Source organism: Rhodotorula toruloides (genome assembly GCF_000320785.1).
Source record: "Rhodotorula toruloides NP11 unplaced genomic scaffold Scaffold20, whole genome shotgun sequence".
Classification (NCBI taxonomy): domain Eukaryota; kingdom Fungi; phylum Basidiomycota; class Microbotryomycetes; order Sporidiobolales; family Sporidiobolaceae; genus Rhodotorula; species Rhodotorula toruloides.
Genome location: NW_015622980.1, coordinates 1 through 8,969, shown reverse-complemented (window position 1 = coordinate 8,969; position 8,969 = coordinate 1). Strand labels below are relative to the sequence as shown.

The 8,969-nt window shown below is 60.5% G+C and overlaps 2 protein-coding genes across 2 annotated transcripts; one reads left to right on the top strand and one right to left on the bottom strand.

Annotated features, from left to right (window-relative positions):
- Positions 1–988: 988 nt before the first annotated feature.
- On the top strand, positions 989–3,168 carry RHTO_03303 (uncharacterized protein; the record flags this gene model as incomplete). Its single annotated transcript, XM_016416974.1, has 8 exons — positions 989–1,131; positions 1,197–1,223; positions 1,287–1,316; positions 1,392–1,523; positions 1,582–1,899; positions 1,976–2,080; positions 2,139–2,538; positions 2,701–3,168. 8 exons carry the CDS (start codon positions 989–991, stop codon positions 3,166–3,168), a joined length of 1,623 nt encoding a protein of 540 aa, XP_016271503.1.
- Positions 3,169–3,505: 337 nt separating this feature from the next.
- Positions 3,506–8,864, bottom strand: RHTO_03302 (reverse transcriptase; the record flags this gene model as incomplete). Its single annotated transcript, XM_016416973.1, has 9 exons — positions 3,506–3,588; positions 3,670–3,744; positions 3,811–3,915; positions 4,221–4,429; positions 4,581–5,388; positions 5,523–5,711; positions 5,841–7,717; positions 7,778–8,451; positions 8,502–8,864. 9 exons carry the CDS (start codon positions 8,862–8,864, stop codon positions 3,506–3,508), a joined length of 4,383 nt encoding a protein of 1,460 aa, XP_016271502.1.
- Between the last annotated feature and the right edge of the window lie 105 nt (positions 8,865–8,969).

Below are 8,969 nucleotides of genomic sequence, written 5' to 3'. Positions count from 1 at the left end.
AGGTCCTATACCTGGGGTGCTGGAGGAGAAAAAGTAAGCGGGAGAGGAATTTCTGTTGGGTCACAGGTCAGCCGCAGAAGAGTAGCTTGAGATGCGGAACACTGCCAGCAAAGCAAGAGACGAGGCAATCAACCTGGGAGCTGAATCATTGACTTAACCAGCTGCACTAATTGGCAAGCTGGAGCAGTTTGGGTTGACCAAGAGTGGTTTGTGTTGGAGGGGAAGGACCCAAGTAGGCAATAGATACCAGAGCAAAGGCAGGGATGTCTTGTGCAAGCTTTGGAGAATTGGTTCGGCTGCCATACAAGTTTGTGAATTGTGGCTGCACAAGGTGCAGGAGGCAGAAGCAGGTCTTCAAGAGGGAGCTGGCAACTCCTTTGTTCCCTGCCCCACTTGCACCTCTTTCCTTCACTCCCTTTCAGCTTGTCTCCTTTTTCATGAGGCCCGGCACTGCAGTGTGCACACACGTCATGCTGTTTTGCAACTTACTGGACCAGACTATGCAGATACTGGTCACCTGACTCCTTGCTTCCTTGTGACCACCATTCCTTGAGGTTGTGCACGTCCACACCTGGCTCTGTCTGCCGCTGGACTACAACTGTGTGCCAGGTGGAATACAAGGGTGAGGTGGTCAAGGAAAAAGGACATGACTGAGCTAGACATTGTCAGGAAAGACAAAAAGTTGCCATGTGGTTGGCAAACTTTCTGCAGCGCAGTCTCAAGAAGGCAAGGTTGACCTCCAAGTGGGGTCAGTCCTGAAGGGTGCATGGTGTCTGACACTGCCAGGTGTGAACCAGCCTGGCTTTGTTGTGCTCCTGTCTGCATCCAGTGCTGCGAGCCTGCTCTGAAATTTGGCAGCAGTCAGCTAGACTCTAAACAACCGGCATGCACGCGCACACAATCCCACAACATCAGCGGATCACAGCAAGGGCGGTTGCGGCTCGCTCAACTCCCCTCCGCCACCCTTTCGCGCGCCTAGGACGACACCATGGTTCGCCTGCAGCTTCCGCCGGTGCCGGAAGGCGTCGATCCGTACCTCTACATCGAGCGCTACCTACACTACCTCTTCAATCCGATGCCGACGCCAGGTTTCGACGCTCGGCTGTACGTCCTATGGGCGCTGATGGGCTAGTGAGTTCGCGTTTCGCTCCTTGTTGTTTCAGTTGACGCCTACTGACTTGAGGTTGTCACTGCAGTGGTAGCGTCATGGCGATCGTCTACCTGTGCTTGATGGCGGTTGAGTACTGACGGTGGGAGAAGCGTTTCTGGCTTTGGCGTCTCGTCAGCCAGTCAAACGGGCTGCACATCGTCGGAAAGTGAGTGAAGGGGGCACCGGCGTATCACAGGAGACGGATGTCGAGGCAGAAGCTGACCTTCGCTTGCATCAACAGCCAACACGCCCTCTTCGCCTTCTTCTCCCTCGCGAGCTGCGCCGTCCTACTCTGCTACAATAACAACTTTCGTCGCGTGGCGCTGCTACAGCGATTCCAATCCCGCACATACTTCTGGCGTTCGCTTGTCTGGTGCGTTCCGCGACTCGCCATTGAGCAAACAGCGACCTGACAGCATCAAGTGTCGCAGGATCCCCCTCATTGTACACGCCTGGATTTCGTCGTGGTCGAATCTCCAGGCGGCGATTCTATCCTCGCAAAAGGCGACAAAGACACACATCCTCTCGCCGAAACTCGCCAACGGCCTGTACATCGCCGGCTTCCTCGTCCTCATCCCCGTCATCGTCCTCGACGTCTACACCGCGTTCGCATGGAGGAAGACGTGGGACGCGGGCCTGGTCTTGCGGACAACCCTCACATCGCTTGATCAAGCGCGACCGAGCAACTCGGCACGAGCGGCTAAGGCTGCAATTGCCGCTCAGTTTAACAGGGTTGCCGACAAGCTACAGTTCTTCGTCCAAAGCATCCCTGTCTCGACAGCGGTGGCGGTCGATCTGAGGCTGACTTGTTCGGACCGGAAACAGCATGCTCCAGGCCGTCCACGCTCTCTACGTCTTCACAATGCTCATCATCATCGGCGTCAACCTTGGCGGACTCGGCTTACTTTTCACGCTGCAGCGGCAGGTCAAGTACGTCTTCGAACCGTCCGTCTTGTCGCACTAATCGCTGACCCTTCTCCGCAAACAGGTTCAACAGCCACCTCTCCTTGCAGATCCGTACTAGCAGTCACCCTGCTCACGCGTCTAGTACAACAAGTGCCGGCTCGTCCATCGGGACTCCTCTCGCTTCGCCCGCCCTCGGTCCTCCCTCCACTGCCTTGCTCTCCGACCCGCCTCATCCCCTCTCCCCGCGCGTCAACGGTGACCAAACACCGCCCAAGACAAATCTTCTCCGCCACGTCTTCTTCGCCGGCCAGACGAAGGAGAAGGACGACTCATCCGACACCACCGCTTCGAGAGGGCGGAATCACATCTCGGTTGGTCAACTGAAGGAGGCGGCGGAGAATACGACGCAGGCGGGTGCGGCGACGAGGCAGCAGGCGAAGCAGTTGCTGGCGCTGCAGAAGGTCGAGTGGGACATGATTGTCGTGCGTTAGCGATGCTTTCCTGCTTCCTCTCGCCTCGACCTGACTCGCCCTTCGTCTGCGCAGTTCCTCGCCGCCATCGTCATTATGGCAACCGTCTTCCTCGCGCTAGCGCTCTGGCTCGCAATCTCTACATGGGCTTAGCCCGATATGACTTGAAATCAGGAACTCTCTCTCTCTCTCGCAATCTCTCCCTCATCCGTCTACTCTTCCTGGCGCACAATGGAAGTCTCCTTCTACCTTGGTTTGTCCTCCCTCCCTTCCCTCCCTTTCGCTCCACCACTAACTCCCGCCCCTCTAGTCCCCTGGATGTACCTAACAGGCGTCGACTGCTCGCTCACTTCCCTCACCCTCAACTCGATCCGCCACCTCCTCTCCTCCTCCTCGCGCCTCGCAAATGTGATCGGCCTGCACGGCCGGCAGGTCGATGGACGCCAAGTGAGTGTATCGGGATTGACGAGCGATGAGTTGGAGAGTGAGAGTTATGGGAGGCCGGGTGCCACACGGGCGTTGGGGACTATATCCCGCGTTGGGGAGGAGGAGGAGGGAGAGGAGAGAGGGCATGTGGCGGTCAAGATGGATGCGAGGAAGAGGGACGAGACGCCTTCGGGGACGTCGACGGCGAGCGTCTAGAGGCAGGAGATGGACAGGGGGAATGACTCAAAAGAACGTAGTAGTGGCTAGACTTGCTCCTCCTTCTCACACAGTGTTGTACGACCAGCAATGACCTTATTACCTGCATTGCCATCTCCTCACGATCCCTCCAGCAAGACGCCTCCCATAACGAGCAAGCTGCAAATGCAAGTTGGACCGTGTAAAAGGACTTTCTTTTCATCTTACAGACGCGACGAGAGGACGAGAGGACGAGGGAAGGGAAGGGAGGGAACTCAGGTATCTACAAGTCAGGAGAGCACGTGCGAGGCGAGCCAGAGTCGGACGGGAGGTGAGAGAGGAGAAAGGCAGAGGGTCTTTAGGCGGTATGCGCGGCGACGGGTCCAGATGTCTCCTCCGAGTCAATGTGGTGGAAGTCGAGGATCTCGCTGTACATCATGACTGTGCGCGGGGACAAGTCCGATCCATCAGCAGCTGTCGCTAAAGAGGCGAGAAGGACGGTGAGTAGAGAGCAAGACGCACCCTTCCAGGTGTCGACGGGCAAGTCGGTGTCGTTGAACAACCAGTCAAACGGTTCAGGCGCAACCGGCTCGGGGTCTACAGCATAACGCCTTGTCAGCCTCTCAGAAGCTCTTGACCAGCTCAGACTCAGACGCAACGTACCATGGTACGGTGCCAAGTACTCATGCGCGAGCACCTGCGCCGCATCGATCCTCTTGCGTGGGTCAAACACGAGCATCCTTTTGAGGAGGTCGAGCGCCTGGGGGTCTGCGTGCGGAACTTTTGCGCGAACGGAACGCGCTCGCGTTTCGGGAGGCTCTGGACGAACCGGAGAGTCTGGGCCGACGCACGAGGTTCGTTAGTTTGCGCGAGTAGGATAGGATAAGATAGGATGAATTCCAAGTTTAAAGTCGCTCAGGCCTGGAAAGACCCATGTTGACTTGGGGCCACCTACGAGGGCGAGCCCCCAGGCGCTACGTGAGCTGCAGGAGGGAGAGGGGCATACAACTGCGGGAAGCAGTAGGAATCCAGGATAAAAAGTAGCAGCGGGCAAAAGAAGCGAGGGGAAAGACTCTTGTCCATCTTGAGTTTTGCTGCGCCAATTTCGCGCCGGAGCTGTTGTCGCTCGCCGTCGTAGAGCGAGCACTCGAGGAGATAGTGTTGGCGGGTCTCCACCGCCATGCCGCATTCACAAAGTCCAGTCCCCAGACCCATCCGCGCCTTCGATGAGCCAAGGTCGTTGAAGTCGAGCCGAAGCCGGGCGAGGATGGTGGAGTGGACCCTGTCGAGGGAATGTAGGGCTCGGACAAAGGGTGGTCCAGGCGGGCAAGAGTCGACAGCGCGAAGACCGGCGCCTGGCGATGAGGAGAGGGACCATTGACGCGTCCATTCTGCGAACAGCGACGCGCAGTGAGCTTGCTTGAGCGACAAACGAGAACGATTTTGGCAGCAGAGTGCCTCCTAGGACGAGCCCATCAGGGCCCGCATGCGTGGACGAGTTGAGTCGACCGAGGCGAGCGACTTCGCGCTCGAGGCGAGCCGCCCGCTCCTCCTCGTCCTCCTCCCACCCGCTCTTGTCCGCTGACGACGAGCTGCTGCTGCTCTGGTCCGGCCTGAACAGCTTAGGACCACGCCTGTGCCCGCCACGCCCGCCCGCAAGCCGTCCCTCCCTTTTCCCCACCTTGTCATCACCAACACCCGCCGCCCTCTTCGCTTCTTCGTCCGCCATCTCGTTCCCCGGCACCGCAAAATGGCCGGCGAGCCATTGCAGGGTGAGTCGGATTTCTGGGTGGTCGTGCTCGAGCGCCAGAACGAGCGCGCGCAGGGCGAGTCGATCGGACTGTCCGGCGGTGGGGGAGGGGTCGAAAGGCAAGCGGACGACCGACTGATTGTTGATGAAGAGGGTGGTCGAGGATACTGTGGAGCTGCTGAGGGATTGGAGGATGCCGTCGAGTGCCAGGCGGGCGCCCTCGAGCTCCGCTGCGTACACCGACTGGTACTGACCCAACGCCCTTGCCTTCTTCCCCCACAGCTCATCCCCTTCCTTGCCGAAACGCACCACAGCCGAAGCGCCTGCTCGGCTCTCGAGCAACGAGCCGTCCGAATACGCTGCCAGGCCGCCGGCAACGTCAAGCGCGCGGACTTCTCGGCCGTGCAGAGCGACCGACTCCTCCTTTGACGCGGCGACGACGAGCTGGCAGTGCGGGGGAGATGACCAGGGCGCAACCGGTGAGTACTGGACTGATCAACTCGAGTGCGTGGCTGGAGGAGCGATGGGAAGGAGTGAAGGGCGAGGTGGGCCGGCGATGGGTGCTTGGCAGGCAGGGCAGGTCGGGCAAGCCGGAACCGGTTGTAGAGTGCTGAGTCTGAAGGACTCGAGGCAAGGCGGAGGGCGAAGCGGAAGACTTGGTGGCTCAGGCGCAGGTCAAGCGGGAGGAGGTTCGCCTCGACTTCGAGGGCGGCAAGGGAGGTCGTCCGGTATCCGCCTGTGATGATGCACGCAGCAGCCTTCTGCACTTGCTTGAGCGTCTTGCTGACCGTTGTACCCGGCTTGTACCACGCAGCCGCGCACCACGTCAGCCGCGGCAGCACCACCGCCTCGACGAGCCGCCTCACGTACTTCGCCCTCAACCCGCCTCAACTTTTCGCCAGCAGCCCGACGCCCACGAGTGCTTTCGACGCCTTTGACGCACACGACGCCATGTGTTGCTTGAAGGTGAGTCGCTCGTCGATCGTCACGCCGAGCATCCCGAGCGCTGACGAGAGCTCGAGTTCCTCGCCGCAGAGCACGACCTTGGGGTCGTCGGGTGATCGGTCTCGAGCGGGCGAGAAGCGCGTAATGAGGGTCTTCAACGGCTCGAAGAGGCTCTGGTGCGTCGCCGACCACTCTTCGAGGCCGGGGACGATCCGCTGAGCAGCGCTGACGGCCTCTTCAATGTTCCTTCCCCAGGCGAGGATGTTCAGGTCGTCCACCCAACCAAACGCTGTCGATGTCGGCGTCTCGCATGCCTCGAGTGCGCCGGAGTTGTAGAGGAGGAACAGGACCGGGCTAAGCGGTGAACCTTGTGGTAAGCCGCTTCTCCAGTTGACCGGTTCGCTGCTGACGCCTTCCAAGCGCAGTGTGCACGTCCAGTTCGACATGAACAAGTCGACCCAGCGCCGGAGCGAGCGAGGTAAGCCCTTCTCCTCCATCTCTCGCACAAGGACATCCGTCCAAACCGACGGGAACGCTTTCGCGACGTCGAGCGCGATGCCCAGTACGACGTTTCCGTTCCGCCACTGACGCCTAATTTCGTCCACGAAGCAGACGACGGCGTCTTCGGCGGATCGACCAGGGCGAGCGCCGAGGTGGTTGGGCGGGAGGAGCTTGAGCGACTCCGCGAGGTGCGTGATCCGCCTTGCCACAATCGACTCAAACAGCTTGCTGATGCATCGCTCGAAGCAGATGAGCCGGTACGACTTGGTGAGCGAATAGTCGTCCTTCTTCGGCTTCTTCAAGACAACTCCGATTGCGTCGCGCCAGCTCGTTGGGAGGTGCCCCAGGCGGAGCGAGGCGGCAAGGAGCGGGACGAGGCGGACCTTGAGTGCGGGCCAGGCAGCTTGGAGGACGAAGTTGGGGATTCCATCGGGACCGGCAGCTGCAAAAGGGCGTGCAAGATGGAGTGCTGACTCGACCTCGTGCTCCAGCAGATCCGGCCATTTGTCCTCGACCGCGCCAGCGTCGTTGGCATTGCCCAGGTCGGCTCGATTGGCGTGACTTGCTGGCGGTTCTGCAAAGGTGCGTTTGTGCTCACTCGCGTGGCGGTCGTCTGTTGGACTCGTAGCGGGGGGGACAATAAACTCGTGACCTACTTGCAGTCCGCTGACGGTCCTCCCATTCCCCTTGTCCGCAGGTCGCGCCTCGACAATGCGCGGCTCGACAACCGGCAGCAGGACGGGCTGAAGGAGGCCGAGCTTGTCCATGGGTGATGTCGCGTATGTTCTGTCATCCTTTCTGAGCGGCGGAGTTGACGCGGCTGCTGATTCTCCCGCCCCCATCCTCCCCTTCACCACCTTCCACAACGACACCTCATCAACTTCTTCGACTTCCGCCCCTTCCGCCCTCCGCTTCTCTCGCTGAATAACCGCCTTCGCTTTATTCGTCGCCATCCGTGCCTTCCGCACCGCCAGCTCCACTTTTTTGCCCTCTCCCTCTCTCGCCTTCAGTCGATACGCACAACTTCGCGCTCGCCTTGCGTCGTCAACGGCTGGCGCGACTTTGGCGCTCCACCACCTGTGCGCGAAGCGTGAGCGCGACGGTTTGGCAAGCGGGATGGCGGCCGAAACAGTTTCGCGGAGGAGAGAGTTCAGGACCTCCGCCTCGGCGTCGACGTCAGCAGGTGTGAGGAGGGCGTCGGGTGCTGTGGAAGCAGTGGCGAGTTTCGAGAAGGAGCGGAGGATTGCTGATGGGTCGGCTTTGCGGAAAAGGCGGTGGGGATAAGCTGGTGGGCGTTCCGCTCGCTCGACAGCAAGAACGGTGCGTATCGGGCGGTGGTCGGACCCGTACTTGAGCGCCTCGTCAACGCCTGAGCTGACCAGCCTCTCCTCCGCTCGCAGGTTCCCCAGCACTAGGTCGAGAACTCAGCTTGACCTCGACGACGACCAAGTCGCCTCTGTCGCCTCGTGCAGGTGGACAAGTCCGGCCTCCTCGAACGCGAGTCGCGCTTCTTCCGCTTCATCATCGGCTTCAAGTACAGACGAGTCCCAGGCTGGATGGTGAAGGTTGAAGTCGCCTGCGATGATGAGGGTGGTTTCCGGCAGCGATGAGGCAAAAACGGGCGGGAGGACTTCTCGGACGGATCGGTTGGCTGGCGAGCGTCCGCCTGCGCAGGGATTGTAGACGCCGACGATTCGTACTGACTCGCGCTCGTTAATTTGCAGGTCGACGCCGACAACATCTCTCGACGCGATAGGGAGTTGCGCGAAGGCGGAGGGTGGGAAGCGGGGGGAGACGAGCGCGGCGGATCTGGGGTGAGTCGGCTCGTCCGTCGTGTATGTAACGGGTGGAGGGAGAACGAGCGACCAGTTGTGTGGCAAGGGATTGAGGGAACGGGGCACTTCTTGGAGGAGGAGGACGTCGACTCGCCGAAGTGCAGGCGAGTTGACGAGTTGCGCCCAGACGTCAGGGCTGCGGTGGATGTTGTGCGTGATGACGACGAGCTCGCTCATAAGCGGAGGCTCGTCTTCGTCGTCCTCCTCATCTGCGAGGGAGGCGGCGGCGGGATGGGGCGGAGGAGGAGCTCGTCCTCGGACGATGAGACGGTGCTGTGCACACGCAGAGGGCGTCTTGCTGGAGGAAGAGAACGCGCGCTGACGGCTCCTTCGGTCTGCGACAGGTTCCTCTCCCTCAGCGCCAGCCTCCTCGACTCCCTCCCTTTCGGTGCTCCCTCCCCTTTCTTCGCCTCATCTCTCTTCTCCCCGTCCTTCTCGCTCTCGCGCTTTGCACCCAAGTCCGCCATTCCATCCGTCACCGACAAGTCCTCCTCCCCCTCCGAAACGCCTCTCTCTTCTCGCCCGCCCTCTTCTTCCTCCACATCGATCGACCAGTCCGCCACCGGCTCGGGTCGCAAGTCGTCGAGTGTGGGCGTCGGCGAGCGGGGGAGCGGGATCAGGGACGCGCGTGATGGTGTCTCGAGGAAACGAGAAGGACCGTCGCCGGAGGACTCATCGACCAGCATCCTCGATGACTGGTTTGCTCTGCTCGTGCTCGCCGTCGTGCCAAGGTACCCCGAGATCATCGTCGCGTACGGCCCGGTTGGGATAGGATAGGATAGGATAAATTC